Here is a 24,590-nt window from a genome sequence, read left to right on the forward strand (position 1 = left end):
CCAGCAACAATGCACAAGTAAACTTTAAAACGTTAAGAAAGACCATCGAAGAATCTTAAGTGCCATGCTTGCCATGTTACCATGTCTCTTTCAGGGCGTCCCTGTTAGATTTCAGGACCTCTAAATTTAAAAGAATGGCCACCTCTGAAATCCACCCCAACAGTACCTCAGAGACCAAAACTTTAAAGGAGAGTAAACTGTCCTTAAGTAACACTTTTTGCACACTTCGATTTTTCTGAATCAACGCTTCATAAGCTAAAACCCAATTACTGAAATAAGCAACAAATTCAATCCTAACAGAAACGTCTTACATCACACTCAACTAGTCTGTAAGGAAGCACTTCCACCTCTACACACAGCACAAACAAGCATTTCTTCTTCAGTATGACTCCTCAATTACCACTGGCGATATAAAGGTACTAGTGATTCACAATTATCTCCCTGATTCTCAAGTCCACTCCATTTCAAATCTGAAGGTTAAAACTTATGCTAACACGGGAAGCAGACGGACAAAGGTGTAGGCCAAGAGATGTCAAGAACGTTGCAGAAGGCTCCAAGCAGTAGTTCTCCATCCCTTCCCCGAGCATCTCCAGGATTGCCTACCTAAACACTTTATGTAAACATGGGGCTTGTGACTCAAGCCTCCAGCCCCAATAGGTGGAGAGAAGTTTCCTCGCCTCGGCTGCACATGGTTTGCAGAAGTTTGGCTGGAGCAGAGCGCGGAGCCTGGGTGGGAGCGGCAGTGTACTTAGTGCTGCAGGCGGCGGCGGCGGCGGCAGAGCAGCAGGAGGCGGAGGCGGGCGGGGGGAGGGGAGGCGGCTGGGGGGGCGGAGGGGGCTCTTGCCGCCACAGCCCTCTCGCCGCCTCTCCCCCCCGGCGGGAGCCGCTCTCAGCCTCTTTGCACTAGTCGCTCCGCTCTCTCGGTCATGTGACCTTAACGTAACCGGACAGGAAAAGCCCCGCCGCCGCCGCCGCCGCCGCGCCGGAGACACCGACCGCGGCGGCAGCAGCAGCAGCAGCAGCAGCAGCAGCAGCAGCGAGAGGCAGAGGCGGCGGCGGCGGGGAGAGCACGGCCAAGGCTGCCCAGCAGTGCCTCCTCCACACCCCCCGCCGCAGCAGCACCGGCGACAGGTAAGCGCGCACCGCCTCCGCCTCCCGGGGCCGGTGCCCACGTGCCGCCCCCGACCCAAGCTCCGGGAAGGCAGAGGGGGGGCGGGGGCCACCGGAGCTCTCAAACGGTTCCGGCAGCGACGGTGGCAACAAAGAAGACGAATGACCCCCGTCCCGGGGCTTCGGGTGAAGGCAGGCGGAGGGCCCGAACCACACGGGAACCCGGTTCTGGGAAGCGAGGGCAGGGGCGCCCCGCGGGGGCGGTGGCGGCTGCGCCTGGCGCCGGGGCTCTGGCCGCCTGACAAAACCATCCCCCGGAGCCAGGCGGCGGCGAGTCGGCAGCGGCTCCATCCGGGGCTTTGCGGGAGGGGGAGGGGACGGAAGCCGAGAGGGCGGGCGGCGGAGCGGGGAGGGAGGGAGGGAGGAAGGGGAGGGGGGCGATTAGCGTTCCGTTCCCCGTCGCCGGTCCCTCCCTTCCCGCCGCCACCGCGAAGCGCGTCCCGAGCGGCGGCGGCCGGTGAGAGTCCCGCGCTGGAGCCCCGATAGGCGGGCCCGTCAGGTGCGTAATCCTTCCGACGTCTCGCCGCCGCCTCCTGCTGCTATCGCCGCTGCTTCTTCGGCGGCAAGGCCGCGAGCTGCGGAAGTGGGTTTGGGGGAGGGGAGCGGAGAGGGAGGGGGAGGGGAGGGATCCGGTCCGACCGGAGCAGGCCCGGCCTCTCTGGCGCTTCTCCCAGCTGCAGCGGCTCCTACAGCTGCTGCCGCTACTGCTACGGCTCCGCCTCCCCGCTCGCGGGCGGGGGCGCGCACGCGCGCTTCCGGCCTCCTCGGGTCTCGCGCTGTCTCCCGCTCTCGCGCGCGCTCTTCCCCTCTCCCTGTCTGGCCACCCCCCGCCCCCGGCGCCGGAGCTGTTGCGCCGGCCGGGGCGTTGCGCACGGCGTAGGCGTCGGCATTGTGTTAAACTCCGCGGGACTTGGGGCGAGCGCGCGCGCGCACGCGGGACTGAGGGAAGTGGAGAGCGTGCGGCGCGGCCCAAGTGCGTCGCTCCTCTCCCCTCCCCTCAGCCCATCGGGGATGGGGGCGGGGCCGGGGTGCGCGGCGCCCGGGCCCGCCGGGCCCCCGTCGGTCCGGCCGGCCCCGCCCCGGACACGCCCCCTGGGCGTGGGCGGGACCAGGCTGACGGGGCGGCCGTGGGGCGGCCGTTGGGCTGCTCTCAGGAGGGCGGGGGAAAGGCCGGGCTCCTTGGGCGCCTCACGGGCCGCCAGCTGCAGCCCCTGCCGCGGTTGTGGGCGCGCTGAGCCTACGGCCTCGAGCTTCCGCTCCACTGGCAATCGGCGCCTCGGATCAGGCCGAGGCTAGCCCAGAGTTGCTCTGTGGTTTGTGGCTGATTGGCTGCGGGACCGGCCTCCGAGCCGCGCTCCCGGCCGATGCGGCCCTCACTCCGGCAGGGCTCCGCAAAGGGGAGGTTGGGGGCGCGGAGGCTGCTTCCTGGGGCCGGAGTGTTTTTCTCTCTGTAGTGAAATCCCCTAACCATTAATTTTTAAACAAGGCTGCAGAGAGAACTAGTAATGCAGAAGATGCTTAGAAAGCAAGGTTTTTGTCACTTTCAGCTGGTAGGGAATTAAGAGGGCAATAAAGAAGAAAGCAAGGGTAGCAGAGCTGGCGAGAAAGTGGGCAGAGTGAAAATGCAGTTAGTTATTGCTACGCCATTTACTGCTAGAACTTCAGCTGCTGAACTCCTGATTATGCCTTAGGGAAATAACCCAGGCTCCTTGCTCCCCCCACCGTCTGCAGTGTTCATTAGCTCTTAATCATACAATGGGCCCACTTGGTGTGTGTGTCTCTCTCAAAGTCCATTCCTCTTCATAGGTTATTGTTTAGTAAAATAAAGCCTAAAAAAGATCGGAATCACGGGCTCACATAGAACTCCAAGGTGCTCTGGGTTTTATTAAACGCGCTGCCCTGTCGTTTCTAGGACCAACCTCTGTTTTGACCCTAGTGGGTCACTGGAGCAAGGTGTACATACCACGAGCATTTTAGAATGCAGGGGCCTGAAATTTTAGAAGGAAATCAGAGTCAAGACGTTTTAAACCTTCATTTCTCTGGTCACAAACCAAAACTAATTGTTAAGTATTATTTTTTATTCTAAGTAATCTTGGTGTGTGTCCAGGGTGTTTTCAAACTGGAAAGGTAATTTTTAAGAAGGAAGTTTATGGCTAATACTGCATTCCTTTAAACTGGGCGTTTCTAACTTAATAAATGTGTGGTTTGTGTAAGTTTATTTTCTAGCCAAAAAATTGACCTGTTATTGAAACCATCTTAAGGTCTCAAAGTACAAAAAGTGGTATACCAGTGATGACAGTACCAGGAATAGTCAACAGCAGAGGAGTCCTGGTGAAGGGTGGCAGATAAACCACCCTTAAAGCTTTGCTGTACAGTTCAGCCGCTTACCTGCCAGTTTTACAGCTTCTCCTCAGAGAGGGTATAAATACTGGAGGAGGGTATGGCTCAGTGGTAAAGTACTGCGCCCAGCATGCATAAGGTCCTGGGTTCAATTCCCAGTACGTCCATTAAATAGATAAACCTAATTACCTCCCGCTACCAAAAAAAAAAAAAAAAAAAGAGGTATAAATAAATGGTGGTCTGCAAACTCTTCCACTGAGTTTACCACAGCAGCAGAGGCTAAACACTGGACATGTTCTAGGTCATAGAATAAAAGCTGCCACAATGACAGTTTCTTTTTTATCTTAATGATTAATAAATCTGCACTCTCGTGATGTAAAAACTTTATAAAATTATATAAAATTTTATTTACCTCAATCCTCCAAAAAGATGCACCTTATAAATACTGCACCTTATAAATACTGTATGAGGGCATATGCTTTCCCCAGCCTGACCATCACTGACACGGAGATGTAGGGAGTGAGGGAGACATCTAAGGCTGATGATACATGGCACTGGCTTAGAATCAGCTTCTTTGGAGTTGGAGATTCTCCTGCCATCTCTTATCCTGTTTCTTGTTGCTTCATCCCTAAACCCACTCACCTTTCCCTGAAGTAACTTTAAAATTTTGGACCAGTATTATGGCGCCAGGCCATCACAGTAAAGGAAGAGCTGCTGGTCAACTGGAGACCTTACCGTAAATTTAAAAATACATCTAAAGAAGGGGCATTTATCACTTTTCCTACTTTGTATGATCTTTAGGTCACAAAGCATGACCCTGAAAACCTAAAAGGGAAATCAAGAAAAAAAAAAAACATTCTAAGCATTAGATCAAGAACATTTCTTAACCTTTTTTATGCTCAAGTAGGTTATAATTTTTATTAGCAAATTAAACTTAAGTAATTAAATATTTTTGAATCTACAGTAAATAAGATTCAGTGTTTTACAGTGCTGATAATGCCGTTAAGAGATGGAGTCATTAGCCACAGAACACTTAGGAGGAGTTGGCCATCCAAGACATTTAGGACTTTTGGGGGGGAGGGTGATTTTAAAGGCTAAGTTTTGAGGTTGGTATGTACATTCAAATGCACAATCCCCAGCTCATGCATGAGGAATGATGCATCATGTGAAATTCTCAGGTCAGGAAAGCTCAGTGTGCAAAGATGGGGATTTATAAAGCAATTTAATGCATGTAGTTAAGTGCTTATAAAACACATTTTACTTTACAAGAGAATTGAGTGTACAGTTTCTTTACATAGTGTACACCCCTAAGTTCTGCACCAAGGAAGGGTGAATGTCAAAATCGTGTGAGAACGATTTCAAAGTGTATACATTTTCTCCTACACCACGCCTCGTCATTTAGATTCTCCAGGTCCCCAGAGTGGTTCTGAACTGGGGGTGTCCAAGTGTGATCTGTAGTTCCTCGTGAATCCTCAGGACCCTTTCAGGGTTCCGTAAGGTCAAAGCTGTTTTCATAATGATACTACGATGTGATTGGCCTTTTTTACTGTTGACAAAATGTGTCAGCGTTGGGGAGTTCTGCATAACTCAGTGAGCTGATCGTTTCAAAATGACCAGTGGATGATGTTAAAAATCCTACATGGGTAAAAGGTCCACTCAAAGTGCCAAAGACAGCAGTGAATTTTACTGTAAAAGAGCGGGAAGTTTTCGTTCGTTCATATACTTTTAGATCGCACAACTAACCTCTAAGAAACTACACTTGTCAAGTTTTGGTTTCGTATCAAAGAAGATCCACAATTACCTGGAAAGTCTATTAAAATGCTCCTTTTTTTTTTTCAACTATACATGTATGGGTGAGACTAGATTTTTTTTTTTTAATACTCAACCAGAACAGATACTGCAACAGGGTAAATGCAAAAACAAGGTAAATGCCAAGACCAGTTGTCTTCTAACAAAGAGATATGTAAAAATATAAAAAGATGCCACTTCACTAATTTTTGTTGTTTTGGGAAATATAATTTTCCATAAAAATGTCTTATTTATATTAACATGCAATGTGCTATCATTGCTGTGTCTAATTGAATTAATAAATATTTTAAATTTTTTTCCATTTTAATTTCTAATCTGATAAATATCAATAGTTACATTCCATATAAACAAAATCTCTGATGTCCTCAGTAATTGTAGAGTGTGAAGGGGTCCTGATACCAAAAAGTTCGAGAACCCCTGAAATAAAATGTTGAAATAAATTATTTACTTAAGACTTTAAATTAAAGTACACTTGGAGCTCCTCCCTGGCATATACTGAGCTGTACCTATAGTTGACTGTATTTTCTTCAGATTAATTTTACTGATCATCATACAACATATTAAAAAAATGGCTTTGATGGCTTATTAGAAGCAAATTAGATTAGGTTTTAAATTCTGCTGTGCGGTCACATCTAGGTTTCCTTAAAGTTGGTTGTAGCATAATGCCTTTAGAATTATCACTTTAATATCAACTCTTTATTAGCCATAAATCTATGACCTGCTTCTCCTTGGACTAAGCTGTCCCTGAACTGCCTCCTTCTGACCTCAACTTATACTCAGAAATTAAAAACTAATTTTAAAGTTAACGTAAGCAAAGTACAGTTAAAAAGAAATCTTTTACAAATGCAGTGCTCTCCAAAGTTGAAATAAGCACCGTTGGTTAGTTTAAGTCCCTCATTTTTCTAATTACTGCAGAGGAAGATTGACTAAAGAAATGTTAAGAAAAATATGCCAGCCTGTCACCACAACTAAATAAGATACTTTTCCTAAATGTAAAATACATTTCTAAAATATGCAGTTCTAAAATGTAGTAAAATTTGAACAACCAGCCTCATTCACGTTTACTTTATAGGCCCTCAAATATTAATTATTAATAATACAAATTGAAAAAGCAATTTTTTCATCCTGGTAAGTGGTCTAAACTACTTTAAAGAATCAATCTTACTTGTGGGTAGTGCTTTTTCTGTTACTGATGTGTCCTGTGCATTACGATATTCATTTATAGCTCCCTCAAATAAAGTCAGGAACTTCAGAGGACCCTTTTAGTGCCGTTGAAATGAGTAGTCTAAGTGGTATTTAGTATCGTAGAAGGGCTATTATCTTTTAAAAATGAATCATCAATTCCCAAAAGCTGTTTTGGTCTCCTGTTCTTATACTGAAAGTGAAGGAGGAACTTGGGTTGTCAAAATATACTGTGATTATATTCACCACATTCAGCTATACCTCTAAAAGATGAGGAACTTACTTAAAGATCAGCCCACCAGGTACTATGTGATGGCAGCTGAAAGCACTTGACATCTAGGTAGTATCCAGTTATGAAAGTGGGAATCTGTGGTGAAAATAAATGCCAAAGCATTCAATAATATAAATGATATTTATATTTCCAGCTTTGGAAAGTGTTTTTTATTTATTTCAACATGTTATGTCCTAAAGTCTGAATTTACTTTAAAAAAAAAAAAACCACCACTTTGTACACATATATATACATAAATAATGAAGGCATTTGTGAAATCCTGCTTTTAAGAATTGACTGCCCTCTTTGTCTCTACTGTTCTTCAGTTCCTCTCTGCTCACTATTCTGATTTAGGAAAGACAATTTTTTTTTTTAAGTTCCATTTGTAGTGTTGAATGGTTGAGGGCTTTATATAGGTCTTCAGTTTCATGTCAGTTGTCTGCCCTCTGTGACTAGGATTGATAATAACTTTTAGGAATGATCTATAGAGCAAGGTAGTGTCATGGAAAGAGCATAAAATTTATACTGAGAAGACCAGGGTTCGCGGGACTCCTGTTAGTTTACACTTTTAACCTCTCTGAACTATCATGTTATGATTTAAGGACATGACTTCTGGAGTCGGACACACCTGGCTTCTCCAAAGACTCTCTGACATAAATCACAGTCAAGACTTGGGAGCTCCAGACCCGTATTACCACCAAATATGCTACATTCCTACTCGGGTATCTCAAAAGTATCTCAGTCCCAGCATGTCTGGACCGATCTTCCCCCACAGAACGGGGGTTTTTCCTATGTTCCCTTCACCGGTTGAGAGCCCCAAGGTCTATCCAGTTACACAAATCTAGGGGTTACCTAGGCCACCTTGATCTCCCCTGCCACCCTCCATCTAATCTACCGACCAATCAGTTCTGTTCATTTTTATTCTCTGTTTTTCAAATCCTGTCCCTCTCCCTCCATCCTAACCACCACCACCCAATCTGCCATCTCTCTTCTAGACCATTGGACGATCTCCCCTTTCAACCCCTTCCAGTAGGTCTCCCCTTGCCGACCTCTTTACCACCCCTTCCCCCAGTTTGGTTAGTCCTGCAGGTGCTGCCACCTGATCAGATAGACCAGCTCAGAATAGTACTTACACTATAGACATGTCACCCTGCTTCAAATCTTTGATGGCTCCTCACTACTCTTAAGTTATGGACCAGAATCCTTAATAAGACCTGAATCTCCAGCCTCACCTGCCACATTCTTCTCTGGCTCTTTGCCCTGCAGGCACATTGACCTTCTTTTAGTTCCTCAGTTGCATGTTGCTCCCTCCTACCTTAGGGCCTTTGCAAATGCTGGTCCCTCAGCCTAGAATACTTATCTCTGCCTGGTTAACTCTTCTCCTTCTTTATTGTTTTTTTTTGGAGGGGGGTTCTTTTTACCTTTTTCTTTTTAAATTATTGAAGTACAGTCAATTACAATGTGTCAATTTCTGATGTACAGCACAATGTCTCAGTCTTGTATATACATACATACATTCATTTTCATATTTTTTCCATTAAAGGTTATTACAAGATATTGAGCATAGTTCCTTATGCTATTCAAAAGAAACTTTTTAAAATATCTATTTATGTATATAGTGGCTAACATTTGTAAATATCAAACTCCCAAGTTTATCCCCTCCCACTCTCTTTCCCTGGTAACCATAAGACTGTTTACTAAATCTGAGAGTCTGTTTCTGTTTTGTAGATAAGTTCATAGTGTCTTTTTCTTTTTTTTTTTTTTTTTTAGATTCCACATATGAGTAGTATCATATGGTATTTTCCTTCCTCTTTCTGGCTTACTTCACTTAGAATGATGATCTCTAGTTCCACCCATGTTCCTGTAAATGGCATTATTTTATTTTGGCAGAGTAGTATTCCAGAGTAGTAGTATATACCACAACTTCTTTATCCATTCATCTGTCCATGGACATTTAGGTTGCTTTCTTCTCGTTCTTTAAATAGCTGCTTAACTTGCATTTCCTCACAAATATCTTCCCTGACCCACAATCCCCAAATTAGATCCCAGTTTTATGGCCTCATAGTTCCTTATATTCTTCCTTGATAACTCTTATCAGAGTTGGCTATTATAAATTTGTGTACTTATTTAATTATACCCTTGAACGCTGTGTATTCTGTACACTTGTATCCACTGTACCTGGCATCTTAGAAAGCCCTCACCAGATACATGACCAATGTCAGGATCTGCTTCTTAAGAGCTTGCCCTACATGTGGGCAAGTTACTTAACTTAGCTCTAAGTCTAAATTTCTCTTGGAAGGAGGATGATCAATCTTTGACACATAAGTGATCATTTATTATTAATACTGTGGTTATTTATTACAATGAATAATGAAATAAATAATAAGAAAACAATACACTATGGCTTAAATGATGTGTGTTAAGCAATTTTACAATCTTTTTATAACCTATAAAGCACTGTTCAGAACAGAATTAGTAACCTGAAGAAACACAAAGTGACAGTTAAAAATCGAAAAATTCTTCCAAAACATAGCACACATTAAATTGATGAGAATTTTTAGGTTAATCTAGGAAAAACAGAAATTGAACTTTTACCCCAAATCACCCAGCTAGTCAGGGGCCAACCCATGACTGGAACTCAACATCCTTCTCCTCTCTGAGCATACAGTTATTAATCTATTTAACAAATGTTGAACACCAGGCAATATGCTAGACACATGGGATAATGTAATTAATGATAAATAAGACTCAGTGCCGGCTTTTCAGAATCATCAGGCAGGTTCACAGATGCTTTGGAGGCATGAAGACCCTCCCAGTCTTGAGAGTCAGGGAAATTTTGCAGAGGACAAATATAGCTAAGGGGAGGGGCAGGCAGCAAGTGGTGGCTCCCTCTGCAGGTGGCATGTACAGAGGTCCTGCACAGAGGTCCCAAGGCCCAGTTCAAGTAAGAGTAGACATCCGGTTGCTGCACTGCTCAGTTTTGAGAGGATGGCACCTGAGCAGTGCGTGTTATGTTCTGCCGGGAGGCCACGAGTGACCTGGGCTTTCAGGACCTTCTGGGCAAGGAAAACTGCAGCTTATCTCAGTTCATCCAGAATTTCCAAAGTGAGTGAAATACATCATTTTGTCTCCCTCATCAACACACTCAGATGAAACTGGATTTCTGATAATGCCTGGACTTCAGAACAAATGGGACACTTGACGATCACTTGGTAAAGATCACCAGACAGTCTTGTATCAAGAAGACAATTAGGCACAATTTAACGGCTTAAAGTAAAATTTTAGGTTGTAACTTTTTATTTTTGCATTCGAAAAAAATTTACTTTTCCACGTATTGAATATAGTGCCACTGTCCTTCCTCTAGAAGGATATTCTGACATTAGGTCCTGTCTACCCTTTTATGTTGAAAAGCCCTCCATTCCTGCCAGATATGTGAATATTTTGTCTTTTCTTGCAAAATAAAGAGGGAGCCACACCCTGCTGGAGCCCAATTTTCGAGGTTGGCTGGTTGGTTTTTAGTAGGCCTGGGCAGTCCGAAAGTGCGGAAACCAATAGTTTAGATCAGCACCAGAGCATGGAGTTCAGGGTGAGCAGGCTTGGAGTCACACGGGGCCGGGTAAGCCGTGCTCAGGAGTCTGGGTTTCATCCTGGAGGCCATGGGGAATCGCGGGAGGATTTTCAGCAGGATGATAACATCAGGTTTGCCCTTTGGAAAGATGGTTCTGGCTGTTCCGTGCAGATGGATTAGAGAGGCTGGAGCTGCAAACGGGGAGGTGAGTAGGGAGGTAGAGCTAAGGCATGGGGTGGGATGAAGAGTTTAAATTGGTGGCACATGGGTGACTGACTGACCTGGGGAGAGGGCGGTGGAGGTCTGAAAGGGGACTTGGGGTTCCTGGCGTGGTCAAGGGGGCAATGATGGTGGGCACTGTGCTGGGGATACAGATGGACCAGGTTTGTGTCAGGGGCTTTTATTGTCGTTTTGGGAGTTGAGTTGTTTTGCCTAGACTGAATTTAGGGTTCCTGTGAGACATTCAGGAGGGAGTGGAACAGTTCACCACAGAGAGTCTGCAGAGTGAAAAGTGCGCGGTGGACCAAAGGCAGAGCAGCATCAGCAAAAGAGGAATCCTCGATGGGGATGAAAATAGAATAGCCAGAGCTGAGACGAAAACCAGAGCTCAGTGGCCTGGAAGCAGGGCCCGAATATTTATGAAGCAGGAGGAAGGGTATTAAATGCTGCAGAGAGGTGGAGCAAGCGACTCATCCACAGGGCTGGGGAATGAGAGGTCCTCTGTGACCTTGGTGGGCAATGCAGCGCGGGCAGGAGTGATGCGGTTGGGTGAGCAGTCGATGGAGGTGGAAAGATCAGACATCCATTTCCACAAAGAGCGGGTATCCTGGAGCAGCGCCAGCCCATGAAGACGCTGCATCCTCACCCTACACGGCATTGTGCAAGCGGAGTTCCGTGGAGGTGGTTGTGGAGCGGTTGTGATGAGGGAGGAAGGTTGAGGAAAGGGCAGTACCGTCAGCTGGGCCGGGGTATAGCAGGAGCTCCCCCAGATGCCCTCCAGGAAGCATCCAGGCTGGTCGGCCTCCTCCCTCCTCCCTCTTGCCCCTTTTTCCCAGGTTCATCCATATATGTAAGAATCTAGGAGTTTGTTTTCCTTTTTCTCTCTGACAAAGGTTTTTTGGTCTTTAGAATAAGATTTTTAAAAATTGATTTTCCCTCACGTGAATTTTGAACATAGGACTCATTCTCTTTGTTTCTCCTCCTTTCATTTGGTTTTTCCACTTCTTGGAGACTCTGGCACGTGTTCTTCCCTCTGTATGTGAAAGACGCTTCAGTTCATTTCCTATTCTAGATGCTCCTAAATTAAGATCCTAAAATAACTAGCAGACCCTCTTTAAAAAGAAACATTTCACAGTTTTATCATGGCTTTATTCTTAGGGTCTGAATAAAATACTTACATTAGTCTGTTGATGAACAAGGGTGAGCCATACATTTTGCTAAATCAAAGAAATGATAGGTATCCATTAATGTAAAAACCAAAAACCTCAAAATCGTTCTGTAAAATTATTGATTAAATTGATGAAAATTTTATGTCAAAAATCTCTATGAAACAAAATAAAAAGAGAGTGAGAAAAATATTAGCAACATATATGAAAAAGGGCTCATTTTCTTTATATACAAAGAGTTTTACAGATTGATAAGGAAAAGAACAATTGACCTGATAGAAACTGAGCAAAGTTCATGAAGACAAACAAGAGGAAATAAAAATATGCTTTATTTCATCATTAAATCCATAGAAGGCAAAACGTGATATTAGCAAAGATTCTTTAAAAAGTGGCCAGAGTGTGGGAGACAGGTAGGGTCGGGCGGGTGAACAGTTGTCACTGTTACTATGTCCCTGGTATTCGATTCTCTTATAACAAGTAGCTTTAAAGTAGCCATTAAAAATTTCCTATTCATTTCAAACAAACACAGTTGCTCATAGTATGTTCCAAGAAATGAGATGAACCCCAGTTTAAATCCTGCTTCTCATACTTAGGCAAGTTAGTGAGATGGAAAAGGAGGTGTTCTGGCACTTTTCAGAGAACAGCCTCGAAGACAAGTTTCCTAAAGTTACATCCTGCTGGAGGAGGTCAGGTTAGAGTGGTGTTTCTTTGTGATCTGGGTTACTTTGCCACCTGGCTTTCATCATGAACCCTGTGCCTTTTCTCTGTCTCTTCTTCCTAATACTAGTGCTTTCGCCTTCTCTGACACACACAGAAAACACTGGGGAACTAAGTTTCTGATCCACATCATCAACGTTCACGTGCAAACGGGACCACAGCCTGGGTCTCCTTACTCAAACTACTGCAGATGTGGATGGCTCTCCTGCCTCTCACACTTGGATATAGCTCTTGGTTGAAAAATACAAAACTTTGACATTCTGGAGTGTTGCTTTGTGACCTTATCAGTCTCTTAAAGTAGTATTCACTTTGTTCCTTTATTTTAGGGCATGCTTGTTAATTTCTGAATCTGTCAGACCATCCCTAGAACAGGAAGGAGGGTGAGGAGTTGAGAACCAGCTGAGTAAGAACTGATGAGTGTCTGTGTCTGTTTCTGTTTCTTGTTTTTGTTTTTAACCTTATTGGGAACACTTTCTCCACAATGGCTTCCTGATTCTGAAGTTAAGCATCACAGTTAGCCATTTTTAATCTTAATTTATACGTTATGGCTTTTCTTTTTAGCTTTTTATTTTGAGATAAGTGTAGATTCACATGCGGTCACAATAAATAATACAGAGCACTCTCATGTACCCTTTACCCAGTTTCCTTTACTGGAAACATCTTGCAAAATTCTGCTCCATCACAACCAGGATATCGACATTGACACAGTTGAGCTGCAGAACGTTTCTGTCACCACGAGGATCCCTCCTGTTGCCCTTCTACAACCAAACATCGTCGCCCTCCTCTCCCCTCCACCACTAATCTGTTCTCCATTTCTGTAATTTTCAAGAGTGTTATACAAATGGAATCATATAGTATGTAACCTTTGGGGACATAATTCACCCGGGTTGTTACGTGTATCTGTAGTTCATTTCATCTTAAAGCTGAGTAGTTTCCTGTGGTTTGGGCATACCACAGTGTTTACCTGTTCACCTATGGAAGCATCTGGGTTGCCTCTAGTTTTTGCCTGAGGAATAAAGCTGCTGTGGATATCACATACACATTTTTGTGCGAACCTAAGTTCTCATTTCTCTGGGATAAACATCCGTGAGTGCAATTGCTGGGTAGTGTGATAGTTGCGTATTTAGTTTTTCAAGAACCTGCTGTTTTCCAGAGTGGCTACACCATTTTACATTCCCACCTGCAGTGATACGAGCAGTCAGGTTTCTCAGCATCCTTGCCAGCATTTGGTGGTGGTATTTTTTATTTTGGCCACCCTGATAGGCATGTAGTGAAACCTTGTCATGGTTTTAATTTGCTTTTCACTAATCACTCATGATGTTGAATGTCTTTTTCATGTGTTTATTTGCCATCTGAATATTTTCTTGGTACAATGTCACTTCAAGTCTATTGACCATTTTCTAATTCGACAGTTTTTGTCCTACTGAGGTTTGAGAATTCCTTATGTATTCTAGATACTGGTCCTTTATCACATTTTTTCCCTTGTCTTTATCTTGTCTTTTCATCCTCTTAACAGGGTCTTCCTCAGAACAAAAGTTTTTAATTTTTATGAAGTCTGGTTTATCAATTTCTCCTTTTATGGACTGTACTTTTGATGTCAAGTATAAAAACTCCACATCTGATCCTACATTCCCTAAGATTTTATCACTTTTTTTCTTTTTCCTAAAGCTATAGTTCGGTGTTTTACATTGGAGTCTGTGGTGCGTTTTGTGAGTTAATTTTTATAGAGTATATGAAACTTAGATCATAGTGAGTTTTGTTTGGTTTTTGTTTTTGCTTTTGCTTTTTGTCTATGGAAGTCCAGTTGATCCAGCATCATTTGTTGAAACTTACTCTTCCTCTGCTGAATTGTTTTTGTGCCTTTGTCAAAAATCAACTGTACATATTTGTGAGGGTCTGCTCCTGGGTTCCCTATTCTGTTCTGTTGATCTTTGTGTTTATCTCTCTGTCAGTACCACACAGTCCTGAATACTGTAACTATATAATACATCTTGAAATTGGATAGACTGACTCCTCCCACTTTGTGACTCTTTTTAAGAACTGTTTTAGCTATTCTAATTTCTTTGCTTTGATGTAAACATTTTAAAATATTCTTGTCTGTATCTACAAAGAAAATCTTGCTTGGATTTTGATAAGAATTGTATCAAACCCATATATTGACTCAGAAAAATTGATTTTTATTTTTTGTCTCCCTAAATGTAAATACAGTATGTCTCCATTTATTTAGATCTTCTTTGATTTCTTTCATCGGTACGTTGTAGGTTTCAACATACAAATACTATACATATTTTGTTAGATTTACACCTGTGTACTTTAGTTTTTTTGTGATTGTAAATGGTATATTATATTTCTAATCTCAGTGTCCACATGTTCAATGTTAGTATATAGAATTACAGCTGATTTTTTTTTAATTGAAGTATGGTCAGTTACAGTGTGTCAATTTCTGGTGTGCAGTATAATGTCCCAGTCATGCATGTGTATACATGTATTTGTTTACATATTCTTTTTCATCAAAGGTTATTACATGATATTGAATATAGTTTCCTGTGCTATACAGAAGAAATTTGTTTTTTATCTATTTTTATAATAGTGGTTAACATGTGCAAATCTCAAACTCCCAAGTTTATCCCTTCCCACCCTCTTTCCACTGGTACCTGTAAGATTGTTTACTCTGTCTGCAAGTCTGTTTCTGTTTTGTAGATGAGTTCATTAGTGTCCTATAGTTGATTTTTATGTTTATCTTGTATCCTGTGGCATGGTCAAGTCATTTAATAATTCCATGAGGTTGTGTAGATTCTTTGGGATTTTCTGTGTAAAACTCACGTCATCTGCAAATAGGGACAATTTTCTTTCTCCCTATCTTGCTTTATTGCACTGGCTAGAACATCCTGTACTATACTGAATAGTGAGAATGGACAGCCTTGCCTTGTTCTCAGTCTTAAGGAGGAAGAATTTGCTCTTTCATTAAGTATACCATTACTGTTGATCCATGTGTGCTGGGCTTTTATAAAATGCTGTTTGACCATGGGGAAGGAGCAGTTTACTGATTTGATACACTGGTTCCTCCAGAGGTAGTTTCCCTACTACAGAGAGATCAAGGCCAAGTGGTTTCCTTGAGTGAGGTACAAGGAATAAAGAGCTTAGAATTGGGGGGTCAGAACATTCAGATTTAAATTTTGCCTCCCCCACCTTCTGGCCAGATGGCCCAGGCTAACTACTTCCACCTCTCCAAGCTCATTCCCTCCTCCACAAAAGAGGGAGAAGAGCACTCATCCTGCTCGTGTGGGTTATTACAGCCCTGCCGGGGCCCCACCCCAGCACCTTAATTTACTTATCTCTGTAGAAGATTTGACAACTTCTGATGGATCATTAGAATTTGCATTTGGAATCTTAAACTCAAAGCCAAAAAGATCCAGGAATGTTTGCCCTCTCAAGGACTGACTGCTCGAGTCCATTTCCTGGTTCCTTCACTTACCATCCGTGTAACCTTGGACAAATCATATGCTCCCGGAATTGACCATAAGTTTCATCATCTGTAAAATGGGAGTAACGGCAGAACCACTGCAGAGGGCTGTTATGAAGACTGAGTGAGTTTATGTAATGTTTCTAGCAGTGCCTGGATGTATTCGATGTGATCATTACTATTGGTGACTAAAAAGGACACATACTTATTTGTGAATCACCTTTCTTAAAAAAAATTGTTTGCTTTGCAGATTTTTTAAAAAATGGATTTGGCCAACCATGGACTTATTCTCCTGCAACAGTTAAACGCTCAGCGAGAGTTTGGTTTCCTGTGTGACTGCACGGTTGCCATCGGCGATGTGTACTTCAAGGCACACAAATCAGTTCTTGCTTCATTCTCCAATTACTTTAAGATGTTGTTTGTCCATCAGACCAGGTAACTAACGTGGTTGATAATAATCGAATGACTGTAGACTCTGAACTTCCGTGCCCACTTTTCCACTGAACCTGCTCCTTTGCCCTCATCAAGACCATGGGTCTCGCTACCTCTCCCAAGGCTCCTGGGCCCCAGACCCTTGTGACCTCACTTGACCCTCCACCTCCAAATATCCTTGCTGGGTGTTCCCTGCACAGTTGGGATCAGGTCCATTAGGAAGGCAGAGGCATGACCTCATTAACTTCTCACTCCTCCAGCCCCGTTCCCAAGCCTCCCCCTTGATTTTCAGTATTTATCCTTGTCTCCTAGTGAGAAACTTGATGGCATGAATTCCCCAATTTCCTTCTTTTCTCTCTTAAAACGTCTTAATCTCAGTACCTCTGCTCAGCTTTTTTCTTCCACTCTCTCCCATCTTGGAGAAAAGGGCGCCTGATTATCTAAGGAAAACGATTTTCCTCCTGCCTTCATGCTCCCAGATCCTACCCCATAGTTTTTATTCTGTGCTTTTCATTTTATACCTGTACCCCCACCACCGCCCCAGTCCAGGCAGGATGAGCCCTTCCATGACTCAGCTGGATGCTGCTTCTCTTTGTTTTACTGTTACCGTTCTTCAAAGGACGCTCTGTGGCCTCGCTTCTGCTTTCCTCACCCCACGCTCTTCCTACCCGTTGGCTCGGTGGTTTCCACCCCATCACTCCACCGACATCATTTCTCAAAGGTCACCTTTTCATCAGAACCACCGCTGTTCTCTCAGTCTCTGTCACCATTGTCCTCTGCAGCACTTGCAACTGTTTTCTCCCTTCTTAAGGGTTCTCATCTGCATTTTGATAACTCTGAGCACCCTGTGTTTTTCTGCCTTCTCCACAGGTGCCTCCTGCAGTTTGGAGGAGTTTGGTCTCCATGCTGCTTTCTCTCTGCCCGTCTTGATGGGCGCTTGTCTTTTTCCTGGATCTTGCTTCTGCTGGAAGCCAGTTGACAGCTCTGGCCTTGATCTTTCTGTCTCTAGAACTGTTTCCCAAGGCTCCAGGCTGCCTGCTGGACGTCTAGAATTGAACGCCCTCTTTTTATCTCATTTCACATGTCTACAATTGAATTGTCTTCCCCAGAATCCCTCCTGACTTCCCTATTTTTTAATCTTCAAGTAACCCATACTTAAATCTCTTTAAAATCATATTTTATCAGTCTCCAAATCATGTTTTCTTCAAAATTACCTTTCCCATTAGTTCTTTTTTTCCCTTCTCACTTCCATTTCCTAATCATTTTCCACATTATTGTCAGATCAGTATTCCTAAGCATTGCTTTGTTTGAAGTGTGCCTTTGCTCAGAAATCTACCAGATTGTGTTATGCCCTCGACTGGAAATCTTGAGGACCCCATCCACATCACGGTGGTGCACAGATTTCCCGTTCTGTCTTTAAGGCCCCCGCAGGCTTGGAGCCTGACCTGCTTCCAGCCAGCCTCCGGCTGCATCCCCTAGAAGCACCCCACCCCTCACCTGAACCACATTGTGCTAGCCTTCTGCTCACTCCCTAACCCCTAGTTCACAACACACATCACTTCTTCCATGACCCCTCCTGCCCCCAACAGTCAAGTGATCGAAGATGATCGAAAGCCATCTCTTCTCTCACATCTCGTAGCACTTTATTTTTGCCACTTTGTCAGAGGGACCTGTTTCCCCTTTGTTGTTATCTGCGTATTTACCTCTCCTCCTCATTTGTAAGATGCTTGAGGGCAGAGACTGGGTTTCACAAATGTTTTTGAACATCACAGCCTATAGTTCTGAGGATTTGTACATAGTAGCCACTTGGTAAATGGCTAGAGGAGCAGAATGGGTGATTAATAGGACTAATGGCAGGTGGAGGTTGCCTTATCCTGTGACACCAAGGATCTTCCCTTTTCCTTCATTCTCAGAGACCTCCTAGCTAAGTCCCAACACAATGAATTAAATTGCCTTGAGAAGGGGAAGGTTTTCATTTTTGAGGAATGAAAGAATACAATTTAATGAGTTTTAAATAGACGCAGGAAACTCATGTTGAGTGTAGAGCAGTAAGTAAATGCCTTTCTAACAAAGGCACCCCAGGTGGAAGCTGTAATCTGTTAGGGACGCAGAGCTGGGCGTCCCTTTGGGCGACTGAGGCCTTGCCCACCTGTGGGATAGAGGTTCACACTTAGTTTGGAGTGTAGAGTCTTTCATGTCTGCAGTTACCACTAGGTGTCTCTGTCTTACGTACACTCCTCTAAGTGTAAGTTTTAAATCGTGTAGGACTGCAAACTTGAAGCTCTTGAAAATAAAACTGTAGGCCTTACTCACTACAACCTCTGAAGATGTCTAACATTAGTTTAAAATCCTTCTTTTCAAAGTTCTTTAAGTCCATCATTTATTTAAAGAGTCTAGTGAAAGAAAAACTGAAAATGTAAGGTATGGTGAAAGTTTATACAAAGGGCTTGTAGCTGTGCTAATAAAACTGTATTTTTCCTACATGAAAGTGTTAAGTCCAACAGACATCTGCAAATCAAACCACTTAGGTGTAGTTATGTTGTAGAGTGTGACTGTCCTTCCGAAAGGACCTGGAAATGACCAGAGTGGCCCAAAGCAAACTGAGTGATTGGCAGGAGGTCTGGCTGCCTGGGAGTGAGAGCCGTCAAGGATGGTGATGGCTGGAACGTGACATACGGATTTTTTTTTCTTTTTAATATTTATTTATTCTACATTGTCTTTTGGGGAGGAGAGAGGTAATTAGGTTTGTATTTATTTATTTACTTTTTTAATGGAAGTACTAGGGATTGAACCCAAGACCTCGTATATGCTAAGCAGGCACTCTACCACTGAGATATACCCTCCCTCCTCATAAGGAACTTTTTAGAATTACTTTTTAAGTGTCTGAGCATGTCTGTGTGCTTCTGCTTTAAGAAAAAAAAATTGAAGATGCACAAATCAAAATAAATTGATGTCTGGAAACCTCCCCGGGCCCTGGGCGCTGGCTGTAAGCCCCAGGGACCCACAGGCTTCCCCTCCTCACCAGCTCTACGAGCCTCGAGCCTCGTTCTCCCTCTAAGCCTGGCTGAAGTGTGGACGGGGGCCTGCCCAGTCACTTCCGTTCACAGTCCCCAGACAGAGGGCAACCTATACAATAACAAATGAGGGAAAACTGTAAAACTTACAACAGAGTTTTTCTGGAATGGGGCCCTGCTTGGCATTTACCTCTCAGATGTGCTGAAAAATCTAGCCCTGCTTTGGGTTTTTGCCCTTCACTTTTCTTTTCCCTGGAGGCAGAGGGGCTCACTAATGCTCTCCCCTCCTCCTGCCTAGAGGAGCATTCCACCCCCAAAGAACAAAGGTGCCCTCTGGTCTCCTGGGGGTGATTTGCATCTCCAAAGGCCTGCGGTTTCCAGGCTCCCTAGGCCTCTGCCTGACCCTAGAAAGATCCCCCCCTGGTTAAGTTTTCAATCTGGAGTTGATTGTTTACATTATGAAAGTAGTCTTCACCACAGGTAATCCCTGAAGCTTTACTTTGAATACTGAGATTCCCTAGAGCATCTAAGTGTGTTCTAGTACACCCGCGTAGTATTGTTGGCACTCACCTCGGGCTTGGAGGAGGACCACCTCCATCTACATTCCTATTTAAAGAACATAGATAATCTAAAGGACTGTAAAAAGACAACAAATAAAGACAGGAATGATCTGTCTTTTTTACAAACAGAGTCACCCAAACTTTTCCCATTTACACTGTCAAAGGGATGCTAGTTTTTATGCTTGATCTTTGTTCTTTGGCTTCTATACATTATAGTCAAACATTTCCCACGTGATTGTCTGTATGCAGTCATCTTGAAATATACACACATTGATAGCAATACAGTACTTATTCAAATCTGTTCTGTCACAAATTGCTATCAAAGTCACTTTTTCATCTTTTTAATGGAATAAAATATTAAATTTAGAAGAGCAGCATATACTGTTAGTATTTTAGCATATTGGAAAATATTCGTGAATAAGATAAACAGCCAAAGGGGACAAAAAGTCATAATAGTAATAAGTGGTATAATCAATTAGAAGTGATTACAAATTCTAAAGACATTCAAGGAAGACGGCTTTGAAATTGAAAACTGCACTGTCTATAGAATGTATTCACTCAGGGGGTGGTAGCACATATGCCTCTTAATGTGTAGACCTATATATCTAGATTTCTAATGAGAATTTTTGCCCTTACTGATAGTCAGAGGAGCGTTCTTGGGACCTTTTTATTATTGCTCCTTGAACCAGGATGCTGTTTCTGGGATGATGCAAACACTAAAGTCTGAAAGTTAGAAAATCAGTTTTGCCACAACTGCTTTAGGTACCTCAGATAAATCATTCAACTTGCAGAGACCTCAGTTTCTATATCTGTCAAATGGGAATAATCAGATCTGCCTCATCTGCTGCACAAGATTGTTTTAATGCTCCAAAGAATCTTGATGTTCTGGTTTAGGATTAGACTCAGATTTAAATCCCAGTTCCACCATTGACTAACTCTGATATTGAGCAAGGTATAAATCCCTTTGTGCCCTAATCCCTTATCTGTAAAATGAGAATTAATGGCAATTAAATGAGATAATGCCTGTACATCCCAGCTGCAGTTGTAATGATGAAGATGATTACATGTGATCAGGAACTGAGTTGTCCTGGAGCTGCTTTTAATGCAATCTGCAATACTGGGAGGGGTGACCTGACTCCGTTCGAGCTAGAACGTGGCTCACCTGCCTGTTCTTCCCGCTTCTACCTTCATGCTGGAGAGAGGGCATGGGGTGGCTGAGCACCCGCAGAATGAGATTTTATTTTTTCTCACTTTTGTTGTCTTGCTCTTAGGCACCAGTGTAGCTCCCCCATGTTATATTACAAGTGCGAAACTTGCTAATCTGATGTGTTGTTTGACTTACCTTAAAAGATCTGCTGAGCTTTGGATGGCATTGGATCCATAGAGTCCTAGGCGTTTAACTAAAAGATCTGCCAGGTCAGTGGTTCTTAACCATCACTGGGTCATGGGCCACTCTCAGACTGATAAAGAGCACTGGATCTTCTCCATAAAACACAAACATTCTTATGTGGTATAATTTTACATAGATTACTAGGAGAAAAGCTGCTTCAAGAGTCTATAAGTTAATATGCTGTGTACCAGAAATTAACACAACACTGTAAACCGATTAGACTAAAATAAAAAAAAGTCTGAGTTAAGATACCACATTTGTTTAACATGAATAGTCCTTTTTCAGCCCTTTAAAATATATGTATTGTATTTCTCTGTGTTCTTAATAGGATTAAAGTTAAATTACCTAAATTTTCCTTCTCTCTTGAGTATTCCATTCCATTTCATGAAACTAACAGTAAGCCGTGGGAGATATTCTTATTTAATTTGCCTTTAAAATACCTAAATTTTCCTTCATTTTGTGTTATCTTTTGAGACATGGATTGACATTCTCTCACAGACTTTTTTCTTGTTTTTTCAGTGAGTGTGTCCGTTTGAAGCCGACTGACATCCAGCCCGACATTTTCAGCTATCTCCTCCATCTGATGTACACTGGGAAGATGGCACCCCAACTGATTGATCCGGTTCGATTGGAGCAGGGGATCAAGTTTCTGCATGCCTACCCGCTGATCCAGGAGGCCAGCCTGGCCAGCCAAGGAGCCTTTTCTCATCCGGACCAAGTTTTCCCGCTGGCTTCTTCCTTGTACGGCATTCAGATTGCAGATCATCAACTGAGACAAGCCACCAAGATTGCTTCAGCACCTGAAAAACTCAGCCGAGAGCCACGGCCACAGACGTCTCGGATGAGCCAGGAACAGGTGCCCGAGGCCGCCCAGCTCTCCCAGCTGCCCTCCAATCTGACCCAGGTCAATCGGACACACATGACCCCTTCGGACCCGCTGCAGACCTCGCTGTCGCCGGACCTCGTCTCCACTCCTGTTCCTCCCCCGCCCTCCGGGGAGGAGACCAATCTGGAAGCGTCCTCCTCTGACGAGCAGCCTGCCTCCCTCACCATAGCCCACGTCAAGCCAAGCATCATGAAGAGGAACGGAAGCTTCCCCAAGTACTACGCTTGCCATCTGTGTGGGCGGCGCTTTACGCTCCGGAGCAGTTTGCGGGAGCACCTCCAGATCCACACGGGGGTCCCCTTCACGGCCAGCCAGCCCGGAGAGAGCCGTGTGCCCCTGTCTCTCTGCAGCAACGCCGCGGACCTCGGGAAGGACGCCATGGAAGTGCCTGAAGCGGGGATGGTCAGCGACAGCGAGCTGCAGCACATCTCGGACTCGCCCATCATCGACGGGCAGCCGCACTCGGAGACGCCGCCGCCCTCGGACATCGCGGACATCGACAACCTGGAGCAGGCGGACCAGGAGAGGGAGGTCAAGAGGCGCAAGTACGAGTGCACCATCTGCGGTCGCAAGTTTATCCAGAAAAGTCACTGGAGGGAGCACATGTACATTCACACCGGGAAGCCTTTCAAATGCAGCACTTGTGACAAGAGCTTTTGCAGGGCCAACCAGGCTGCCCGACACGTGTGCCTCAACCAGAGCATCGACACGTACACCATGGTGGACAAACAGACTCTGGAGCTCTGCACCTTTGAGGAAGGGAGTCAGATGGACAACATGTTGGTCCAGACGAACAAACCCTACAAATGCAATTTGTGTGACAAAACGTTCTCCACGCCCAATGAGGTGGTTAAACATTCATGCCAAAACCAGAACTCGGACGTTTTCGCCCTAGACGAAGGGCGGTCCATTCTCCTGGGCGGTGGGGACTCTGAAGTGACGGAACCCGACCACCCAGTGTTAGCTTCCATCAAAAAGGAACAGGAAACGGTGTTGTTAGACTGAATGTTACTTATCTTTTTAAAAACTGTCATTTTTACAAAGACTATCTTCCTTCCCTTCCCCCAATCCAGAACTGTAGTTCTCCGTGGCATGATACAAACAGGTCCCCAGCCCCTCCCTCCTCTCCCCCTGCCCTGTCCCCAGCCCCTCCTCCCTAAAGGCTTTGTGCATTATAAACCTGGAACATACTTACTTTAATTCAGGGGATATTGGAAAGATAATGGTCAGTAGTACTTCTAAACTCAAATAGACTTTGAGAAGTTTCAGATTATTTAAAAGCATACTTGGAACTAATGAAGAGTATATAACAAAACAAAACAACTCAAATGCAATTTGGTAAGCTAAAATTATGACTCTCCCTGGGTAGTAAGTCTTCCTTCTCAGAAAGACAATGTCTGAAAATATAGCGTGCTTCTTAGAGATACAGCGGGGCTCTGTACTATGCAAAATCTAGAGGTGTGGGGAAACTTTAAACCCAAGAAAACATTCTTTGTGTTTATTCTCCAAGTGTCTTATTTCAGAATGCATCCTTTTAGATTATGTCCAGTCAAGAAAAATCATTAAGAAATCTACTTGAACAAAACACAAAAGAAAAAAAAAGTAATAATGTGATGGCAATCTTAATTTTTGGATAAAACATGACAAGCTGTGAGTTTGTGTGTTTGAAAGAGAAAATATGTGGATACTTGCTGTAAACAGGTGAATTAATGCACATGCCTTATCTAATTGCTGGCTTCTTTCAAAGTTGAACAACAACAGAATACTGTGTTTTAGTTTCTGACAAACTGGTTGATTGTTTTAAAAATCAGATTTGAAAGTACTGGTCTATAGCTTGTCTTTCTGAATAGAAAATGACATGCCATTCGAGCAAGTTGCCAATGGTAAATTTGTTTTAGCACCAATCGACTTTTAAATCAGTGTGTGTACCCCAGGAAGAAAGATACAGGAATATGCATCTTACAGGAGAAGTTGTGAGCAGATGTAGTCAAGTTAGTGACTTTCAAAGTTTAATGTTAATAGTTTACTGGCAACATTCATTGAAGCATCAAAAATGGCAAAGAGAAATCAGGGACAAAAACCTAATTGCTGTTTGGGAAAAAAACTCAATTTTGATATTTGGTTTCTAATCTTTTTTTTAATACTTGAAATTTCCTCCATTGGCCTGAAAGCAGTAAAAGGTGTCCATTAATCTTCCCTTAGTTCAATAGCAGAATGGTCTCACAGAACAAAACAGGAACCAGAAATAAGGACCGAAGGGGAAAGGGAAGAACAGTTCATAGCTGTGCTGTACGTGTATGTTAAAAACTGAATATCCCATCATCCTATTTCGTGTATAGTTGAGTTCTCAGATTTGTAAGTTTTTATACATACTTTCATTGAATAAACATTTGATTAAATGGG

General features: G+C 43.7%; 1 protein-coding gene across 4 annotated transcripts; it reads left to right on the plus strand.

The window, feature by feature from the left end:
• Positions 1-995: 995 nt before the first annotated feature.
• Positions 996-24,590, plus strand: ZBTB2 (zinc finger and BTB domain containing 2). 4 transcript variants are annotated; one of them, XM_074368154.1, is made up of 3 exons: positions 996-1,131; positions 16,156-16,340; positions 21,821-24,590. In XM_074368154.1, the coding sequence occupies exons 2-3, from the start codon at positions 16,168-16,170 to the stop codon at positions 23,190-23,192; spliced, it is 1,545 nt and encodes a 514-aa protein (XP_074224255.1). In that variant the 5' UTR covers positions 996-1,131; positions 16,156-16,167; the 3' UTR covers positions 23,193-24,590. The 4 variants fall into 4 exon arrangements, with proteins under 4 accessions (XP_074224255.1, XP_074224258.1, XP_074224256.1 ...); XM_074368155.1 differs by lacking the exon at positions 996-1,131 and adding an exon at positions 1,534-1,669; XM_045524654.2 differs by lacking the exon at positions 996-1,131 and adding an exon at positions 21,262-21,327 and having other exon boundaries at positions 16,201-16,340.

The sequence above is a fragment of the Camelus bactrianus genome, chromosome 8 (assembly GCF_048773025.1).
Source record: "Camelus bactrianus isolate YW-2024 breed Bactrian camel chromosome 8, ASM4877302v1, whole genome shotgun sequence".
Taxonomy (NCBI): Eukaryota; Metazoa; Chordata; class Mammalia; order Artiodactyla; family Camelidae; genus Camelus; species Camelus bactrianus.

Bases quoted from the DNA above. Each gene is read 5' to 3' on its own strand.
- ZBTB2 (XM_074368154.1), top strand. From the start codon at position 16,168: ATGGATTTGGCCAACCATGGACTTATTCTCCTGCAACAGTTAAACGCT. The intron at 16,341-21,820 runs GTAACTAACGTG...TTGTTTTTTCAG, and splicing joins TTGTTTGTCCATCAGACCAG to TGAGTGTGTCCGTTTGAAGC.